We start from the raw sequence: 22,884 nt of genomic DNA, 5'->3' as shown, positions 1-22,884 counted from the left end.
GTAAATAAAGTGGTTATAAAGCGATTTCACTTGAATTCCCCTTATAGAAGTCAAAAATGTTATTGCCATATCACTGTAAAAAGAAAAATTTCTGTAGGTAAATTTAATTTTTATTTAACTGGTAACTCAAAAAGATATAAATATAAATGTCAATTTACCAAACAAATTTATCCGCAACGGTTTCTTGTTTTTTAAGTATTGAACTTGTTTCCTGAGATACAACCGTTTGTTTAGTCTAATATACAGTTAGTATTTCGCTTATTCATGCGATGTATATTAAGTCTATTGTCCTCGATGGCTTCAAGTCTTACGGCAATCGGGTGGAGGTGACCGGTTTCGATCCTGAATTTAACGCTATCACTGGACTCAACGGCACAGGAAAGTCTAATATATTGGATTCAATATGTTTTGTACTCGGGATTACAAATTTGTCAAATGTAAGTTGCAATTTCTACGTTAAAAAAGTTTTCGCGCCAAAAATTAAATGCGTTTTTGTTTCGTGTTGTCTACCTAAACATGGTGTAATCTTTGCTGTTGCGGAAGCACTCCTACTTTTACAATCATCATCTGTATATCCCGTAGTCAAGTCCGCCTGCAGCTTCTTTTCTTATCACTAGCGATAATTTATTAGTTGCTTTTTCTTAATTATGTAAGTAAATAATGACATGTAACTGCTGAAAAATGTACTTGAAATTATGTACTAGTTTTGTGAATTAATTATAAATAACAAGTATGTGGGTGTCTACAAAAATGTTGGTACAAATAGTGTTCTGATAATGTTGACAACATATCCAATAAGAATTTCTAGTTCTTGTAGGTCTATAATAATAAAATTCTTGTGAGCAAAGCAGTGTGTTTTTTGATAAATAAACATTTGTAGGTGCGAGCTGGGAGTCTGCAGGAGCTCATCTACAAACATGGGCAGGCAGGCATTACCAAAGCCACTGTTAGCATCACCTTTGACAACCGAGACAAGACACAATGCCCCATCGGCTATGAGAACCATGACGAGATCACAGTCACACGTCAGGTATAAACATGCAAACACAATATTTGCATGTTATTTAAATTATAATCAAAACTGAGACATGTTTGATTCCTGTTGGAAAGATTGTCTTCCATTCCTATTTTTAAGTCTTTTGGTTGAATATCATCATTATCATAATCATTTCAGTTGATAGACACCCATTGCAGGGCATTGGTCACCTTCAAAGAACTCCACAATGAGTAGTCTTGTGCTGCTCGCACTAATTCTGATTAAATAGTAACTCTCTAATATGTGGTTATAAAAGCATTATTTCCACCACTGTCTTTTTCTAGCAAATATTTCTAATCATTACTGTCCATTTATACTTTTACTATATGTATATATAGACATATATTCAGATGAATTTTTGTTGTTTATAGGTTGTGATGGGTGGGAAGAACAAATACCTTATAAACGGCATCAACGTGCAGAACAAGAGGGTGAGTGACTTGTTCTGTTCTGTGCAGCTCAATGTCAACAACCCGCATTTCCTTATCATGCAGGGCCGCATAACCAAGGTGCTCAACATGAAACCACCAGAGGTGAGTGGATCTTTTTTTGTGTTCCCCTAATTGTGTGGTGTGTAATTATATTTTATTACAAAATTAACATGGTAAAATTGAGCCAAATATTTAAGTTGATTAAAATATTTGTAAATGTTTATTTATCTACCAACCTTTTTCCTCCTTTAAAAAATCACTGTATGTCCCACTAATGTGTATGTAGTCTGTATGTTCATTTCTTTAATCCATTTAGTATAGTCTTTCAATCTGGTTCACCACACTTATTGCTTTTTAGATAAAATTTTATTGTAGATATATGCTAAGGTATCCTGATACAAAATGATGCACAGTGCTGCTTGGTTGCAGAAGCCAGCCTATAGAGAGAAGACAAGATTTCTAAGTTATGCAACTCATTTTGATTGTACCGTTGAGCTTAGTAAATTATTTGTCATTTCAGCCCATACACACCATTAGATGCTTATTGCACAAGAACATACACGGAGGATTCTGTTGACCATCCTCTGGTAACTTGTTTGCGAGCAGTGTCAATACTATATAATTAATGCACAATTTGATGATTATATAAGATGTTTTAATTAGAATTGAACTCATGACTTATGATTGCAAGTCTCAGTCCTCTTCCACTGATTTACCGCTATTTTAAATAATAGTTACTATGTTATTTTTTAAAAATAAGTATTTAAAGTTATTTACAGCTATATTGATTGTATACAGATTCTATCTATGGTTGAGGAAGCCGCTGGTACCAGGATGTATGAGGCCAAAAAACAAGCCGCACAGAAAACTATAGAGAAGAAGGATGCAAAGCTTAGAGAGTTGAATGATGTATGTGAGGAACTAAGGAAATTTATTTTTTTATTTACATATTCAAATCTAAATGAGCAATTTTTGTGCATGAGTTTAAAAATAAAATTTGTTATAGTTTATTTATTACTAACGCATTAAGCTAGGCTACGAGCTAGAGCTACACATGATTATGGTTTCTCACCAGTATATTTTGTATCTTCTGAGAAGAGATGTTTATTTTTCTTTGGGGTTGGCGTGTTTTTTAAACATAAAACTGTGTCAAAGTGAAGACACTACAACTTTGCTCGTAATTCCGAGTTTTGCATAGCGCTTACAAGACAACTTTGAGTGAGGGTCTATACTCGGTGATACATTTGCTCCAGCAAGCCGATTTACTTTGCCGTCGTTAAGATACAACGTGGGCCACGCCGGCCCAGAACTATGCCCAACACTTAGTGATCAAAATAGAAAAAAATTATTTGAGTCAATATGGGTTCTTCTCCATATGAAATCGTCATAGCTTTGATTTGAGGGCATCCTTCAATATTTATTTATCAGATTGCTATCAAATTGGGTTCTGGTATTGTTCTCATGGCATTGTAGGGTGTAAGCAGGGGCCATTATAATTGATTCAAGTGGATAATATACATGGATAAATTATTAAAAAAATTCGTACATTAATAGTAATATTAAAAACTATAATTTTTGAATACTAGCTGTACCTGTGACTTTGCCTATGTGTAATTTATAAAAAATTGTTTAGTTTATTGTTTTTAAAATGTTTTGGAAATAAAAGTAGACTAAGTTACTCTTTACTACTTCAGCTGCTTGCCAGTATAAGTCAAAATCAGTCCAGCTATTTCTGAGATTAGTGGGAACCAACAGAAAAAAATGATGAAAAAATTAATTTTGGTTTTTGTACTGTTTATATATATTGTTCAATGCATGGCAGACCATGACGTAATATAAAGTAATTATAATGAAAACTTAAATTGCAACACTATGGTTGGTACTTGCAGATTATAAGGGAAGATATAGCACCAAAGCTACAGAAACTGCAAGACGAGAGGTCACAATTTCAGGAGTATCAGAAGGTCGTGCGGGAGCTGGAGAACCTGACCAGACTCTATGTGGCATGGAAGTGAGTATGTTCCTAAGCTTTCTTTTAGATTATATAAGAAGTCTGTAAATTATGGTTTTTTGAACTTAAAATGATTATATCTGCTGATAGACATCCAATGCAAAGTATAGGTCTTCACCAAGGATCGCCATAATGGCCAGTATGGCGTTGCCCGCAAACAGCGACTTCCTGTGACCTTAATTACGTCGTCGGTACTACTTTTGGGTGGGCCTAGTCACGTCGCGTTTAATATAAATGAAATATTAAAATTTTCACAGTTTTCTTAATGTTTAATTTCAGATACGTGAGGGCAGAGGACAGCGCCGCGGAGGCGGAGCGCAAGGTGCGCGAGGTGCAGGACGACATTAAGAATAAGAAAAATAACATGAAGAGCAACGAAGTGGAGGCGAAGCGCCTGGAGGAGCAGGCAGACGAGCTCAACAGGCGGCTGGACGAGGTGCGCGGCATTACTGTCACCTTGCATTTGTGTTTTATCTGATTCTACTGTGTGGATCTGTTGTAGAGGCTTGCTTTTCAAACTGAAGTTAACACGTCAATTTATAGGCAAATATATATAGCTTAAACAATAACATTCATAATATGCCCAAATCCATCAAATATATATTTGCTTTCATGGATACATATTAGGGTGTAAATGATTTTGTAAGTGATTATAAAACATGGGTATGAATGCATTGACTATTTGAATGGAGCATGGTGTTAAAAATGACCATAAAAACTCAACAGAGTTTGTAATGGGCTTATAGATCAGGGAGTGCGTAGAAACCTTGCACCTTGCTACTTTGAACTGAAAGTTGCCGTTACAGTGGTGATCAATTTGTCTTATTTTTGTCCAATTGAGCTCTTCTGGCATTGTATACAAGTGAATACGGTACTTGCGTATTAACATTACCATAATAATTGAAGTTGTGTTTGCGACAAATTATAAAAAACAAATTAGAAAATTGTCAGATATAATCTAACATCAACAATCTCTATTTTCTTTCACTGGATGCTGTTGCCATATAAATTCAAAATAGCAAACAATGTCACAAAGTTTTTCAGTATGTAAAGTTAAGTGTTTTGATTGTTAATAGTGTAACATTTTATGTTTTTCACAAACAAAACTTATTTTTTGTAGATAATAATAAATACATGTGTGCGCAGGAGAGCGGCAGCGTGCTGCAGCAGCTGGAGGCGGAGGCCGCGGGCGTGGAGCGCACGGAGGCTGACCTGAGCGCGGCGCACCGCGAGGCCAAGGAGGCGCTGGCCACGCACGGCACGCGCGCCCGCCTGCTGCAGCGCGCGCTCGCCGACGACCGCGCCGCGCTGCAGGGCAAGGAGGCCGAGCTGCAGGAGGTCAGCGCACCCTCCTACTGTTTTGTTACAGCTCTCTATTATAAGTTATATAGCCTGTACTAGGGCTCAATCACTCGCAATATCTAGCATGAAATTTGGTTGAACAGACTTTGAAGCGATTGTAGAATATGCATTCATATGCATTCGGGCAATTTACAAAGCTGACGAATTCACTAACTGCTAAGTTTGACTGTGCTGTAACCTCTAGTAATTTTTAAAGGCCGATTAATGTAATCAAGGTCACTGACGCAGCTCAAAGGGTTGCGCGTATAAAGTGGCAGTAGACGAGGCTTACCACTCATGCAACTGGTGGCCGTTAAGACTAAAAGGATCACCTGTGGGAAGACCCCGCGTAGACTGCCGCCAGTGTCGACTATTTGTTGAGCGGGAAGTGCTTGCATGTGGGCAGTGTAAGACTGGCATCGTGAAGATCTTTGGAAAAGTTCTATGCCTTGCAGTGGATGTCTGTCAGCTAAAAAGAAGATGAAGATGATTATTATTGCTGTCTATTTTTTAAACACCTGATTGTTTAAAATATATATTGATAGTGTATAAATATAAATAAGATGTTTTTTGGTTTCAAGCCGTTGAGCCTATTTATTTTTGGTATGACAATTAATTATTATTTAAGTGATATTCAAATAAAAATTTTCTGTTTGTTTTAAATAAATTACATTTTAAATGCAATCTATTTGCTTTGACAAAAATCAATTTTTGTTACTCATCTCTAAATTGCAAGTCGATTACGGCGAAGAATTAAGATAAAAAGTCTATTTTATATAGTTAGCTATACTCCTAATAATCAGTTATAAAAAACGGTAGATGTAGCTCGAGAAAACAATATTGTTTCTGGCTTGAGCTTTGCTATAACTTACCAGACTGATTTCTTTTTACGTAATTTGCATTCTGAGAATAGTTTTTGACAGATTATGTTGTCACGTTGGCAGGTGTCGGCCACATTCGAGAGCATGAAGGCGGCGAGCGAGTCGAGCGAAACGGCGCTGGTTGACGCGCAGCAGCGCTTCCTGGCCGTCAGCAGCGGCCTGGAGGGCAACTCCGAGTCCCTGCAGGACCAGCTCATGGGTACCCAGACTCCCGACATTACTTCATTACAAACTCCATGTTAACCTTCTAACTATTAAGCTGTTTTGGCCATGACTTCCCTAGGTGCCAAATGGAAATATCAAGTGTAGGCTTTCCTTATGTGAAAATTTGGGATTTTTTCATTCTATGAATGAATATAACACATTATGTATATAATTATGTACTGAGACCGCCGGCGACCTTCATGTCACTTAAAGGCAACAGAGTACTCGGTGTGCCATGAGGTCGCTGGCGGGTCACATTTTTGTAACACAGAAAACACGATAGGTTTTCAAAGCTAGCTTTGAAATATGAATAAATTATGAATTCAATACCAAGAAAGGTTACTATATACATATTCTAATGTAAATTTTATATAAAAAGTGAGGCCGTCCGCGGTCTCGTTGGTACCCATGGTAACCGCTTCTAAATCAAGCAAATCGTATACTATCCCGTGATCCAGATGCTAGGTTCTTAATGAAGCTAATAATTACCGGAGGGTCGGAAAAAAATAATATTCCTTAGATGTACAGATAAAAAATTGTGAGGTAGCCGGCGGCCCTCACGGCACTTAAAAGGTTAACCAAGTGACAGTAAAGCTTAAGCTATTGCACTATTCACATCATGTAACATAGAAAGGCTCCAGCATTAAATTGTGTGATAAAAGTTAGGTATTTGGTTCTTTAAGTAAATCAAGCATAGAGTCATGTGTTTTAAAACTTAATTGTAAACATTTAGCAGGTGGACACTTAAGCTATAGTTTCGATTGCATTGTTGCGCTGTAGAAACAGCTGGTGTTATATGGTCAACCCTCACTCACATAAGCACTACCACTAACTTTATATTATTTTCCATTTTGGCTAATTTATAGTGATAAATTGTGTAAAACTTGCAATAAATATCAAAAAAGTCTTATATGACAAAATCATTATAAAATTGAGGGCCCTAAATTTTAATCAAAGCACTTTCATGAACATCCTTAATGCAATACTTAGAACATATCAATAATAAAATAACAATAGTAGCGCGAGAGTGATTATCGCGCGTGCCGCTGAGCCGACAAAACGCACACGAGATGTTTGAAAACAGATTGCTTACTTGTGTCTACTTGTTCTGTCACGCCACCACCACTGGGATCCGCTGACACTGGCCCACACAATATAGAAAACCCTTTAAACATTAACAGGAGTTTTTCACGAGTGCTCTGATCTCAGAATGGTGCCAATAATAAACTCGGTCTAGTTTTCTTATTTGATCACATCACTTCACAATCATTCTTAATATAGTAATCCAAGCAATTTGTTTGTAAGCTTTATTGTTTTTTGTTCTGGTAAGATTTCTTTGCAGTGAACTTTAAATTACGTGTTGTTATTACGTGATGATCCATAGGCATTACAAGTGGGTTTATAATAAAAGTATAAATAGTTGCCTACAAATAAATTACTAAGCGTGCTTTCATTTCTCGTGCTCGTGTACGTCGCTATTTTCGTATATTTATTACAATGTTTATGTTGTTGGCAGCCGCGATGCAGGCGGCGTCGGAGGCGTCGACGCGCATCACGGTGAGCACGATGGAGAAGCGGCACGCCGAGGAGCGGCTGCGGACGCTGGAGCGCGACTTCAAGTCCAGCAGCTCGCAGTACCAGCGCGACCAGGAGAGCATCGCCAAGCACCAGGCGCAGGTCGACCAGCTGCAGGTACTACACGCCCTTGTATGACATGAGCTCTCTGTTTCAAAATAATTAGATAAAATTTTAATGCAATATAAGTGAAAAGTTTTAGTTATATAATATTTAATCGACATTGCAATCTTTGCGACATTTATGGTAGTAATCCGAAAACTCCAAGTAGCGCCGTGTGTTGTGCAGGCGGAGCTATCGCGGGTGAACTTCAGCGAGGAGCGGCACGCGCAGCTGCGGGAGAGCGCGCGTGCGCTGCAGGCCAGCGTGCGCACGCGCCGCCACGCCGCCGAGGCGCTGTCCGCGCGCCTGCAGCGCTGCGACTTCCGCTACCACCCGCCGCAGCCCGACTTCGATCCGAACAGGGTGGCCGGTGCGTGCCGACAACTTTACGGACTCTAGCACTCCTGCCCATAAGCACACGTCATAGAATTTCCACTGCTGAACATAGGCCTCGCTCATAGATTTCCAAAAGACCGGTTGGTAGTCGCATGAAGCCTCTTCCCGGCATCTTAACAAGGTCAATGTTCGTAGCCTCCACACCAAAACCTCGCGACCCTGCGGAAGGGAGTCTGCGTGATGATTTGAATAAATCTTATGCAATTGGATATTACAAGAAGCTCATTAGTGTCGGTCAGCAAGTGGGGCTTAATCATATGAAGTATCTATTACAGTTTAGTTTAGATATAAAAGTAATTGTACAGGTTTCTAAACATGTCACATCAGGTTTATTTCTGGGTGCAGTCATACTGGGAGACATTACATGATTTTTAAATTTTTGTTTCTCCTGCCTATCATGACACATGCAGCTTAATATGCATTATGTGTTGTCTATCTACTAATGTATCATCTCCGCGGCAGGCACCGTAAGCAGACTGATAGACGTGCGCGACTCCAAGTACTGCACCGCGCTGGAGACGGCCGCCGGTGGTCGGGTGAGTGGTCGCCGTTCCTTCAGCATCACCGTGCCCTGCTCCTGCTGGATGCAGACCTCTTCCATAAATTTCCAATAGGACTGGGTGTTTTTCATCTACTTGCATGGTTCCAATTTTTTAGGCCTCACGTTCCCTGTATCATGGAGGGATGGGGATGGATTTCGCATTATCTTTACTACCTACACAATTTCTTCTATTCTTCCTTTTATGCTTCACAACATTTCATTTCTTTCTAATACATATCCTCTTCCATGCATCGCCTTTCTTTCCTCTCTTTCTTAGATAACGGTTTCTTTTACAGTATTTCAATTCATGACTCAGTTTCGGTTTTATTTACATTTCTTATTCACACCGTCTTTATTATTTCTTATTAATTTATATAGATTTCTTATTTGTTTATATGTTATATAATTTTTTTCCATAGGGCTACACTAGACGCGCTCCTTTACTCCTAAATCTTATTTTGGCGTATGATATTCCTTACCACCTTCCCGTTAAACTCCAGGAATGTTGGACGAAGTTCGTCGTGACCGGGTCGGGAGGCGTTGCTCGCGTTTTTTGATCTCCATACAAGGAATTGTTTTTTTTTTTAGTCAAATCGTTTTATAAGCTTATTTTGCGATTTGCAGCTGTACAACGTGGTGGTGGACACGGAGGTGACTAGCAAACTGTTGTTGGAGCGCGGGCAGCTGCAGACCAGGACCACCATCATCCCCCTCAACAAAATCACAGGGCACGTCATAGATCGGGAGACTGTGCGCATTGCACAGGAAATTGTAAGCCACTCACTATACATCACTTCTTATAAACCGCGTGTAATAAATGTTTACGAAGTGTCAGCCAAGCCGATCGCACTGCGATGGAATTCTGACATGGGATGATAGTTTGTTGTGGTCTCTTCACAAATCAGAGCGCGTTCAGAATCCTCGCGCGTTTAAAATGTAGAAGAGAGTTTGATCTCATTTTCGTTATTCCAACCCATGCTCACTTCAAGCCCCAGGTCTATGGGTCACGGTCAAAGATATCTATGGTGGGATATACGATAATTGCCATGCTTGGCAGGCAGTGTGGTATTATGGTGTACTGCCCATGCTCTGGAAACTTGTTTGTGAACAGTGGCAATCCTTTATATTTAATGCACAGTGAGTGTGAATTATATAAGTATGTATGCCAGGAATAAACTCGCGACCTACGATCGCAAGTCTCACTCTACTGCTGGAGTACCATTGCTCACTGATCTGATTTTAGTTTCTATCTGGCATTATTTTATATAACTATGTTATTCTGTTTTTGTAGATATGATTTAAACTTACATCTAATACAGAGAAAAAAAAGTTTTCCTATGCAATAGCTAGTTTGTCTGAGTAAGGCTATTTATTACAACTGTGTTTAGGTTTAGTTTTTATTGTATATCTCGGTGTTGTCTGGTTTTGTTACTGATGATGACATTTTGTTATTTGTGTGATGACTGCGACAGGGCGGCGGTCCGGAGAACGTGCAGCTGGCGCTGGACCTGGTGCAGTTCGAAGAACGCGTGCGGCCAGCCATGGCGTGGGTGTTCGGCGGCGTGCTGGTGTGTAGCGACCTGGACACGGCGCGCCGCGTCACTTTCCACCCGCGCGTGCGCCGGCGCACAGTCACGCTGGACGGCGACGTCTTCGACCCCGCCGGCACGCTCTCTGGCGGTGCGCGCGTCAAGGTAAAACGCGCTCATATAATCACTCCATCGCACACATCTACACTTACATCCCTATCTCAATTCCCGTGCATCCCTCTACTCATATCGTTCTGGGCACCTCTACTATCATGTCTTACACGCATATCGCCCTGCGGGAAACACTTAAGGCAATAAAGTAGTATATAGCAGCAACCCAATTAAAGGTTCCTTCAGGAACGCTCAGGTAAAAGGTAGCAAATTACCAAGGTTTAGGCTCTCTCTCCTTGTGTCCTGGAACACTACGGAAGCAATTAAGGCATCAGTGACCCACGAAAAAATAAATGAAAAATAACGCACACTTGTGTTTAGATGGTCAAAATTGATTCGTAATTTTCTTTAAATTATTCAATATTTACCGGGACTACGAAGAATAATTTTGAAAATAAATTACTATAAAAAAGAATTCTTGACAACTGTCAACATAAAAATTAAATTTAATAAAAAAGGGGTTTATGGTGCGATTTGTTCACATCCACACACAAAAATATTAAAATTGTAGCTTTCAATTACAATATTTAATATTTTTTATTGAATTGCGATCGAGAAACTTGAAAAAATTAATAGACAACAACCACAGCTGTAATAGTGCTGCACAAACTAATTTACTAAATATGTGCACATATGATGAATGGAGATGAAAAGGGAGTATACCATATATCTTTGCTTTGATAAAGTTATATAGCATGTCAGCAGATGGAAAAATTAATGTATGACTTATTAATGTTAATGGAATATATATATAAAAAGCTATTAATAAAAAATTTCATTCACTCACTGACATCGCAGTCACACTTGTAAAGTGTTTGGTACTTCAGCCTGTGATCTGACAGTAAATTTAAGTAAGTAATGTAAGTATTGCACTGTCAGCAGACATTATAAACTAATTCTCTGCAGCAGGCAGTGAATGTTTGCACTTGTTCGTTTGTCCTCTTACATGTACACATGCACATCAATGTAGAAGTAAATGTGTGGCAGGGTGAGTCAGTGCTGATGCAGCTGCAAGAGATGAAGCGGCTGGAAGCGGAGCTGCGCGACGCGGAGCAGCAGCTGTCCGCCTGCACTAGCGAGCTGGGCTCCGTGCAGCACGCCGCCGAGAAGTACGACGCTTTGCAGCAGAAGTAAGTGTCCAACGCAGCTTTTAAGTGTGCAATCTGGCAACATACTACAACTTCATCTTCATATTAGCCGATGGACCTTCATAATAAGACAGCGGCCAGTGACCTGCCGAAAATTTGACTATGCTGTCAGACAACCTATTAGTACTTAAATAGTAATTGATATTGGCTATTTTGTTATAAGGCATTCAACGTTTAATTAGTTTATTTATTTATTTAATTACTTTTAACTGTGTAATGTCGAACATAATGTTTTGTAGGCATTTCTTACCAGTTTGAATATTTTGCTAAGATGTAAAAAATAGGAAATTCAGTAAAACCGAAGCGGAAGGATGAAAGAAGTCAGCATATAGTTTCATTCCATGTCATGTTGGGCGTATACATCCGCCGCTGCACTTTCCGTTCAGGCCATTTGCAGTTCTCATTGAAAAACAATGCATTCCTAAACAAATGAATTGTAGACTCGAATATAGATAACTTCACATCACGTACGCACAGCATATTAAAATTTATAACTTTTTCCCGTTAATTATAGTTTTGCAGCATTGAAAAAGTGTAAATTATACGTCCTAAGCGACTTTTTTAATTTTTAAAGTGTGGAGTGTTGTATACGAGCTACGCGACCTGAATGGAAAATATTCAAAAATTGCCGCGACATGGAACGTGTTAAATAGTCGAAGAGTTGCATTGTGTAGGAAAGAGGTGAAAATAAGAGGTCTACGACCAGATACTCTGCAAGTAGTAACTGGCGTAGCTCAGCACAGCAAATCAAGGCTTTTATAACAGAACTGGTACCTTCCTCCGATCCCGTACCATAACCCAGTTACTTGTATAGTGTTTATTATTTTGTATTACTAGATAAAGTATATATAATGAGATTTTTGTGCACGCAGGCTTCAGGAGTCTACACACGCGCTGCAAGTGGCCAGTGTGCGCGTGGCCGCCACAGCGCACGCGCAGATGCACGCAGAGATACAGACGCTGCGGCAACAGGTGCACGCGCACACAAGCGCACACATACTCACACATACTCACACGCGCACACTTACACACACGTTGAATGGTTATAGGTGTAATAGCTTTAAATGGGGTGCACGTGTAGCTAATTTGTCAACAATTCCAGTAAGCTATATAAAATGGTCACTTTGAAATACGTAACATAGATATATATTTTTATTGGAATGCGGCAGGCCAGTTACTTCTGGCAGTACAAGTGTGCAGGGCGAGGTAGCAATCAAAATTTTGAAAACGTTTTCCTTAATATATCATTACACGTTATTTATTATCTCTAAAATCATTGATTTCTGAGTAGGTACACAACCGTTTATAAATTAATGTCATATGAGATAAACCTTCACCCCTTTAAAATGTTTACATCTAAATCTAATCACATGTATGTACATGCGTGCCGCCATCAATAGTGTTTAGTGCAGTGTAATAGTGTTAAGATGCGTGTGTGTGCGCAGGTGACGCAGCTGAGCGCGGACGTAGAGCGGGACCGCGTCACGCAGAGCGAGACGGCAGTGCGCGCGCGCGAGCTCGAGGCCAAAGTCAAGGACATCAAAGGGCATAGAGAGAGGTAACTGTTATTTATTTTTTTTTGTTTAAGAATACTAAATGGTGGTAGAATGCAATAGATATTTTATTTCTTTGAAAAATTTAAGCCGGGAATAAGCCAGAGGCATGGGGTCATTAATTTAGAAATATTGAATTAAACTTAAATACTAATACCATAGCTACGGTTACTAGCTTTAACACAGAGTGGATGTTAAGGGGCTGTGAATATTTTTTCCCATTTATTATATCTGTTTCCACGCGGTGGCCGCCCTCTTCCTCGGCTTGTTCTCTTGTGAGTGTCACAGTTATAAGTGATCTCGCCTTATGTTTATACAGAGAGTTCAAAAAAGCAGAAGAAGCATTAAAGAAAGCTAAAAGCGACGTGGAGAAATACAGCAGCGCGTGGAAGCAACGCCAGCAGGAGTTCGAGACGCTGAAGCTGGAGGTGGCCGAGCTGCAGAAGGCCGTCGCCGACAGTACGCAGCAGCTCGAGGGCAGCACGGCGGCGGCCGGCGAGCTGAATGCCAAGCTCGCCGCCGCCAGAGACGAGCACGCCGCCGCTGCTGTAAGAGATCATCACTGAAACGATCATTTAACGCGTTGGCTCCCAAAAGTGGTCTGGTTGGACCCCTAGGGCTCCACGGGAAACTGCTTTTGGTAGTATAGAACTAAACCGTTGGCTTCACCTATAAATACAGGCAAAGAATATTTTAAGAAGCCCAGCGGCAGTAACTTAACATTAACACTTCAGATCTGTCCTCAAATTTCAGGTATGTGTTCGGAATATAGCTGCTGCGGCTCCACAGGAATCAGTAAACTTTTGAAAGTGGTATATGAGGAAAGCATGGGATCTCTTTTATTCAACGCATAGGTTTTTCAAACAAGGACGATCCAACAGTAATGTGTGCTGAAGTTTGTTACGAGGACGGTAGCGGGTAAAAATTCCTAATGGAGGCGTTGTTATAATAGTGTTCATTTTATTGTTATGGCGTAATTCTTTTTAGTTGTAAAGGGGCCGTAAAATTAGTAACATGTTACCATATAATTTGAAAATGTCAAATATCGTGATTTGAGAGGGATAACTGAGTCGAGGGTGCATCCACTAAGTTCGCGAAGGCGAGGGACATCTTGTAATCTATATTCTCTCCAAGTAGTATTGTAAATAAGTATTGTTCAGTTTTTTTGTCCGAAATCATCAACGAAATCATTGACATGTTTCATATTTCAGCTACAAATGTTTTGTATCTGCCATGACATTTTTGGAGCAGGCTCAGTTCCTAGCATTGTGACGTACATACTATAAATTAGATGTTATTATTTGCAGGAAGCAGTGAAAGAGATACATTCCCGAATTAAACATAAAAAAGCGGAGATAGCGAGCAAAAACGGCGACATAGCGCAGCTGATGCGGAAGAAGGAGCAGCTGCTCAAGACCAACGCAGAGCTGGAGCTGAAAATCAAGGAGCTGGATTATAAGATCAAGGAGCTGCAGACGGAGGCCACCGAGTGCACCAAGAAGGTAACACGACTTTTCACACTAAGTTTACCGGAGTGCAGGCGATTTTAATGCTTAAACCACAATACAACTCTGTGACTTCACTATGAAAAATGATCTTTCTTTAAAAATATACAACATTAACTTACTTGATAAATTCTGATAAAAAAGACATTTAATTTATTTTTAATTTGTTCACTAAATAAACACGGTATTTTATCTCATTATTATTATTAATGAACCAGGACAGGATATTTAATTTGTCTATAGGGGTCTGAGGTGTCAATTTATTTTGGAAAAGGGGGGTTCAAAATAGAGAAAATCCAAATAGTTTATAACAATAAATGATTATCAATACTTTTTTGTATACCATAATATTGAAATACTATACCTAATAAAATATGTAATAAATAAAAGTTGTATAATTTATGCTGCGGTGGTACATCGAGTGATCTTATCGCATGGGGCGATCTCTACCGGTCAACTTTGGATGAAGATGAAAGAAACAGGAAAGGGCAATTTAGGGCGTTAATATTAACTAACAAAATTTAATAAATGGTATAATATGTGAAGCTTAAAATATAACAAATCCTTTATGGGTCCTAGTGTATATAGTGTAATTAGTTTTAAATGCAATATAAAAGTATATTATTAAATAAACCTTATTGCAACGTTTAAAAGTTATGTTGTTGATACATTACGTGGAGTTTCGAGCTGGCTCATAAATGTTTCGAGCCGGTGGTAGCTTACTTATTAGTGGTATAATATGAAAATAATCGACGATACAAAATTATTTATAAATGTCTACTCGAGTAAAGATATTTTGAATTAAAACATGTAGGTAATCTTTTGCAGATAAAGGCGCTGGAGGAGGAGCACACGTGGATCGCGTCGGAGCGCGAGTACTTCGGCGCGGCGGGCGGGCTGTACGACTTCGCGGCGCGGCAGGCGGGCGTGGCCGGGCAGCGGCTGCAGCAGCTGCGCGAGCGCAAGGACCGCCTGGCGCGCGGGCTCAACGCGCGCGCGCACACGCTGCTCGGCAAGGAGGAGGAGCAGGTGCGCCTCCGAGCCTAACTCCTCCTGACGTACCATCATCGCCACGTCATCCGATAGTGGCCCACTGCAAGGCATAGGCTTCCTCCAAAGATCGCCATGAAGACCGGATGTCTTGTTCTACACTTATCCAGTGACTTCTCGCGATCATAACTATGTAGTCGGTCCACCTAGAAGAGGGCCCAGCTAAGCCCCGGCTGCCGGCTTGTGGTCGCCATTCGAAAACTATCTTTTATGGAGGCTTTAAACAACGATGACTATAATGTATGTTTTATCTGATGCAGTATCAGGATGTGCTGCGCAAAAAGAAGATCGTGGAGGCGGACCGCGCCAAGCTGGTGCAGGTGATGGCTGAGCTGGACGAGAAGAAGAAGCGCACGCTGATCACCGCCTGCGAGCAGGTACCGCTTTGAGACCTACAAGCGTTGAAGGCGTCTAAAGCCTTTTTAGTAACGTTCTATAATGAAGGCCACGGACGGCAAGCGGCGCATAGTAAGTCCGCCAAGTGGATTGCGAACTACGAGGGAGACATAAGTCCGGCTGTGGACCAGAGGGCACTTCAGGAGCCGCCTCGGCTTGGTTTCGATCAAGAAACCGTTAAGTTTTCGGGACAATTTTTTTTCAGGAAATTCATTATGGAATGACAATCAATACTTGATAAACATTTTGTTTCCAGGATGGCCTGGTACTGTAGAATCCTAAGAGAAATAATGATAAACTATATTGTTTTGAAAGGTTTTTCTATTGTCTTAATTTTATTCAGAAACTAACAGCTTTTGTATTTCATAACTTATTATTTGAGTACTTAAACATATAGTAAAGGTATTGTAAGGTTTCTGTGTATATGTTGCAGGTGAACCGCGACTTCGGGTCCATCTTCAGCACGCTGCTGGCGGGCGCGCAGGCGCGCCTCACGCCGCCGCCCGGCCTCACCGTGCTCGACGGGCTCGAGGTGAGCGCTCCCGCTCTCTACCGCTACTCGCTGCATTACAAAACATCCTTCTTCAAGTATACATGTATATGTGCTTTTGAATTGTCCAATATTTTAACTTTGCAACTCGTAAGCTACCTCCGGTTTCGAATGCTGATCTGTTGAGAAAAGACGGCGACAAAATTAACAATTTTTTTGATGTATAGATTATAATATCTATATATGTGATACGTCAACAAAGTTTCATACATTTCTATCAAATAAGTAGTGTGCTTTAATTTTAGATTTAAAATTAAGTTTTAATATGTTGTGAAGCAGGAACAAACCGCTAATATAAGCAAATTATTAATTAAATAATTTGCACAATAGTGTAGTTATTCAAGACCTCGCACTTTGAACACAAACATGTGTACCACAGGTTGTATAGAAGATACAAGTAGTTGAGGGTCTTTTCCGATTTAAATTTTACACTGACGCCATGCTTTGTGACCTGACTAATAAGTAACATTTAGCAGATGGATTATGACTCACAAATTTCACGCGGAGCGGCTTGCCTCTACTATTAGCCTAGTGAAACACACACACATCTTTGGTGGTGGGTGATGTTGGTGTGAGTGTGACTACAAGAAGCGTATCGTGAGTTGCAGGTGAAGGTGGGCTTCAACAACCAGTGGAAGGAGTCGCTGGGCGAGCTGTCGGGCGGGCAGCGGTCCCTGGTGGCGCTGTCGCTGGTGCTGGCGATGCTGCTGTTCAAGCCTGCGCCGCTCTACATCCTGGACGAGGTGGACGCGGCGCTCGACCTTTCGCACACGCAGAACATCGGGCACATGCTCAAGGAGCACTTCAAACACTCGCAGGTGCCTGATAATCTTTTGTATCTTTAAATTGTTGGTGATGACTTGTGTATTTGAGACGTGTTATTTACAATGGACTTTATAAGAAGGCTCAAGGTACCTTCACCGTCACCGAGATAACCCGGATAATTGTTCGTTTAAAATGAAAGTGGGAGGGGCACATTGCTCGTACAACCTACAGTGCTTGTGGCTGAAAGGTTCTCTAGTGGCTGCCACGAGCTGGTAGGTGTGGCGTGGAGAGGTCTTTCACTAGGCGGATCGACGACATAGTCGAGGGCGCGAAAGTCGCTGGAAAAGGGTAGGCTTACGGTGGGCTTTTGTCGGCTGATGTGGTGATGATGATGCTGCCTAGTGAGCGGTCAACGCTTAGATTTCTGACTCTTTTTAAAATAAATATTGTGCCGTATAGCTTCTGTGAAGCTCTTATTACAAAGTGTGTAGGTAACAATACTAAACCAATTGTCTTTAGTATAACAGCTATAACGGTTGAATGTAATACTCCTTGATATAAGCCACGCAACTGTACCACGTACACAAATGCGGATGGAAAACGTAGTCCATGTCGCAAGAACGAGTGGTGTGGAATGCTATCAACTGCCCGTGTAACTGGAGCGCTGCGTCAGAACAATGGACGCGGCTGGGAAATCACGTAGTCTGTGTGTCTAATGATGACATAAAAATGTGTCTAATCTGTTGAATGTACCGGTCGGGCACAGTTCATCATCGTGTCGCTGAAGGACGGCATGTTTAACAACGCCAACGTGCTGTTCCGCACGCGCTTCGTGGACGGCATGTCGGCCGTGCAGCGCACTGTCAACACGCGCTGACCGACGGCCCCCGCCCCCCACGCCGGAGTTGCTGGCTCCGCACCGGGTGCGCAGGCAACTCCTGCATCCATATCAGCGGACCCTGAGCCGCTTGAGCTGCCAACGATGCCTGCCGAGTCTACGGGCTCCTCACTCCCTACCGAGCCTTCTGGCTCCTCGCCGCCCGCCAATTGAAGCGCCTGTGATGCGACCGAGTTCGCCTTGTTATTTGTATATAATATGTATTATATATATGTACTGATTATACACTTGTTTTATTGACCGCCTGTACACTGCCAGCGACGTAACATCTTTCAATCAAGCTGCCCTGGCTTGTGAACTCTTAAGGCCGGTAACTCTACGAGACGACGACATGGAACGATCTGAAATCCGCTTCCCGGTAAACCAAACTGACCTAAGAGATTTAAAAAAAATTATAGTGCTGATCACTGAATATAAAGTAAGTAGAGTTATACTGTAGTAGTTATTATGTATATGAAAATAAATACGAAATTCTTGAAACCGTCTCTTACAAGGAGACCATGTTTAAGAATTAACATTTTATCTCTAAGTGCTTTTTCTAAATCTTAATCTTTTCTTATTAATCTAATTATTTTCTTTTCTTTTTTTAATCATTCACTGAGACCGATGCAGCTTCTACTTGATTCGTAGTTTTAGGTACTTATTTATAAAAGATTCGAATGTTAAACATGTTTTTTTTTTTAACAATTGTCTGCATTTGACCACCAACTACTCTGATGATGAAGCAGATTCGGTAGACCTATTCACTCAGACCTTGAATTTTATATATCAAGGGTACATAAGATGTAGCGCCCTTGCCCGTTAAAGGCAGATTCCATTTCGTAATTTCAAATAAAGTATAGTAAATTGTTATAAATATGAGTTTTTCTTTGGTAATGGAAATTAAATCAACGACTTTCTCAGCTGCACACTCGGCACAATATCACTTATTGTCAAATGATGGTCTGGCATTGCAACAAGTATGAAATAAATTAAAAAAAAAAACTTGTGGGATACTTCCTAGGTCCGGTATGTCTTGAGGGAGTAACAACACGGACTCCGGAGTACAAGTGTGTGGATTCATTTTAGCTTCGCCCGTCTTTATGCCTGTGTAAATAAATAATTTTATTTTTGTATAATTCCCCTTTTCGATAAGCCTCCGATGATGACGTAATGTTGCCCTACAAACTCTTAAAGAAACTGAAATAAATTCGTGAATTAAAAAAATATACAACATACAATAATTAGTAGCCCATCGTGGCGTGTGGTAAGTCAGCGAAATATGAAAACAGTTGTGGACTTGAATTCCGTCTGTGTTAACGTGATATTTAATTTAGTCAGATAACATTCTTAATCGATTTTCTTAAAGGTTTATAACACCTGGAAGTCTTGCAATCTAACCTTGTTTACATTTACATAAGTACACTTACACTTATAAATTAAGTGCGGCAGGAACTATCTGTATGTACAGGTGTAATGAGTAGCGAGACCTAGAATAGAAGCAGCGCCATCTAGAACAGGATAGTGTAACTTCAAATGTGTTGTGTTTTCATTTTTAATCCCCTCTTATTTAACTTCAATCCAAATAAGCCTTTGGAATTGACTACGAAGTTGAGGCTGAGCGATGTTTCCCATCATTAATGCAACTACGAATTTAAAATTAAAAGTTCGGGGTATGATGTTATGGTATTCCTCTACAAGGACTTTTTCAAACTTTAAAAAAATCTGTTTCAGTGTATAGGATTCTTCTAATTCATCTCTCCAGCCTACTAACTATTTATTACTAAGTATTTTTCTCCATTTTATTGTCTTGAATAATGTCATTCTGTAAAAAGGTTAATAACCTATAAATATGTGACATCTTTGACTTTAAAGACAAGTCACTGTTTGGACAATCTGGCATATTGTTATCGTTACCGTAACGATCAAAATATGCCAGATAGGTAGGTACCGTACAGATGTGAACACACAGACTGCTACCGAACGTTTAGACATATTGTTTGACACGTGTCGAACAAGCTGCCTTTACAAATGTCGACACAACTATCAACGTACCATTTGATACGGTGCGCGACTGTCGGGTTACTCTATGCTATTATTCGCGCTGGTGTATAAATAGAATTGTCAAATCTAGAATTTCACATGGAAAGTCAAAAGGTTTAAGTTTAAGTTACTTCACACAGGTTGGTCAAAAGGGCTACTTCACACCGATTGTCGTGAAATACGCGATTTTTCGGAGGCGTGATTAGTACAATTAAATGTATTAAACCTTTTTTGTCACCATCACAATGTGTTGTCGCAATGCTAATTTACTTTTTATGACGGATTATGGCCAGATAGAAAGAAGATGAAGACCGAATTACTTGGGAAAACGAGCATTTACCAGGATAAGAAACGATATGCGTTTAATAGGGCATGTGTTGGCGCACGGAGTGAGCGCGTGAGAAGTGCAAAGGTAGAGGAACCATGTGAGAGAGGTGTGCTGTGACCGATTAGTAAGACGGAGACAGGTGTGGTAAGTCATTCACGTGGTAAGATTCTTGCAAAATGACGGTTGGTTAGTACTTACCCTTTGCCCGGGTAAGTTGCACAAACCATTAGTAGATTGATTGTTATCATACGATGATGTATATGGAGAGATAGGTTAAAGACCATGTTAATATGTTGGTGGTCGTGGCAGGTCTGTTGGGACAAGTGTGAAAGACCTTTCCGGATCAGTGGTCCGACGTTGTTTGCTGTTAGCAAACCTCGGACGACGGGCCAACCTGATTTACACGGGAGCCGGTGCCTGGGTTTCTGGCACTCCTGGGTAGGACTGGGTGATCTACGTAGAGATCGATGATCTTGGGACAGTGGGTTTATTCATTTTACAAAGGAACAACGCCTGGGTTTTTGGAACTCCTGGGCGGATCTAGATATTTGACGGTCGGTGTTACTCTATAGGGAAGTGAATTGGTAGATATCAGTGGTCGCAGCGTAGCTAGCAGCAGGCGTGCCGGTGCCGTGGGGGCCGTGCACCATTTGGTGACTCCCGGGTGCGTCCGTGTGTCAGTGCGGGTTCGGTTGCATGTGTTTACATGTGTTGGGGTCTCGAATTCTCGGTATACATCAATGTGTTTTGCCTTTGTTGTCAAATTGATTTCCTATTTGAAAGTAAAGTTGATATGCGAAAGAGATTGTAGATAAAGTTATTAATGATGGTAGACTTCTTGTAGTGTTCTTATTCAGTATAATACGTAAGGCGGCAACACCAATGTTTATTCTAATAAGGATACTCTTATCAAACTGAAGCAAGGAAAGTGTTCTGTCAGAAATTTTTATGTTCGCCATGGGAAGGGAACACGTATTAACATGAAACCCGTTTCATACCCAAAGTACACAGTGCAGGCTGTTCATACATCCGGACGATATAAGAAAATCGATTGCAAAATGTTCAATTATCATGTTCCAACAAAGTGTGAGCCCGTGCGGTTCGAAAGCTAATAGCGCTCCATCTCTCGCCGGTATGTTCCAACTGCCACAGCGCTAGAAGCTAGGGCTGCCACGCAGTATTATTTTAGAGAAAAACTACATTTACTTTAAGTGACTAAACTGAATTCATATCTGCTGCTAATAGATTGTATGTCGTTATATCTCGTTAATATAAATATAAGAATATATGTTATACATTCTAAACGTGATTTTTTTTCTTGATGTTGAATTAAAACTCAGATATTTCCGTCAGTTCTTCTATGATATACAGTTATTGTAGAGTGCTGCTATGATACACGGAACTTGAAGGGTGCTATTACAATATACGGATCCTGTACAGTGCTTTCACGATACACAGTACTTTAAGAGTGCTGCTACAATATACGGATCTTGTACAGTGCTTTTACGGTACACGGTACTTGAAGTGTGCTGGTACAATATACGGATCTTGTACAGTGCTTTTACGGTACACGGTACTTGAAGTGTGCTGGTACAATATACGGATCTTGTACAGTGCTTTTACGGTACACGGTACTTGAAGTGTGCTGGTACAATATACGGATCTTGTACAGTGCTTTTACGGTACACGGTACTTGAAGTGTGCTGGTACAATATACGGATCTTGTACAGTGCTTTTACGGTACACGGTACTTGAAGTGTGCTGGTACAATATACGGATCTTGTACAGTGCTTTTACGGTACACGGTACTTGAAGTGTGCTGGTACAATATACGGATCTTGTACAGTGCTTTTACGGTACACGGTACTTGAAGTGTGCTGGTACAATATACGGATCTTGTGCAGTGCTTTCACGATACACATTACTTGAAGGGTGCTGCTACGATACACTTTTCTCGAAGAGTGCTTTTACGATACACTTTAAGTATAGAGAACTTATGGAGTTGAGAGGGCTCTCTATCCTAAATGAAACATAACACTGTTGTGTGAATTAAACCGCATGACTGTTACATATTGAACGTTACAATCCAACTCTTGTATGAAAACGTACATTGCTATCTACATATATACCTATGATAATGATGTCATGCAGGGCTCCCATGGCCGCGGCGCATGCCAGGCGCGTTGTAATGACGTTTACCAGCGTCATCTTATTGCTCTAGGCGTCACTCACAGTCGGTTGTCTGTCAACAATATGTTTGTTTTCTCTTCATTAGAAGTGTTGAGTCGCTCCGAACCAGTTGATTCGCAAGTGGACAATAAAGTATGTAGTTTCAAATGACTGCGCTTTCTACTAAGCTACAGGTGCATCTCGACGTCTAGATTGAGTTTACAACGCATTGCATGTTTCAGAAAGCCTGCTTGCGTTACATTCAATGGGATAATATATTAA

General features: G+C 40.5%; 1 protein-coding gene across 1 annotated transcript; it reads left to right on the top strand.

The window, feature by feature from the left end:
- The first annotated feature begins 168 nt into the window (after positions 1-168).
- Positions 169-18,296, top strand: SMC2 (structural maintenance of chromosomes 2). Its single transcript, XM_068762857.1, has 23 exons — positions 169-437; positions 881-1,030; positions 1,408-1,569; positions 2,266-2,376; positions 3,357-3,478; positions 3,758-3,914; positions 4,625-4,816; positions 5,764-5,899; positions 7,421-7,596; positions 7,768-7,951; positions 8,440-8,513; positions 9,143-9,289; positions 9,991-10,212; positions 11,206-11,348; positions 12,239-12,338; positions 12,812-12,924; positions 13,239-13,467; positions 14,227-14,421; positions 15,253-15,453; positions 15,735-15,851; positions 16,304-16,402; positions 17,029-17,238; positions 17,952-18,296. The coding sequence occupies exons 1-23, from the start codon at positions 270-272 to the stop codon at positions 18,060-18,062; spliced, it is 3,519 nt and encodes a 1,172-aa protein (XP_068618958.1). The 5' UTR covers positions 169-269; the 3' UTR covers positions 18,063-18,296.
- Positions 18,297-22,884: the final 4,588 nt, after the last annotated feature.

This window comes from Battus philenor, unplaced genomic scaffold (assembly GCF_028537555.1).
Source record: "Battus philenor isolate CCGP_79_NKW_IND1 unplaced genomic scaffold, ilBatPhil1.0.hap1 SCAF_17, whole genome shotgun sequence".
In the NCBI taxonomy this organism is placed as follows: Eukaryota; Metazoa; Arthropoda; class Insecta; order Lepidoptera; family Papilionidae; genus Battus; species Battus philenor.
Note: the sequence above shows the minus strand (reverse complement) of the source record. Positions and strands in the feature narration are given on the sequence as shown.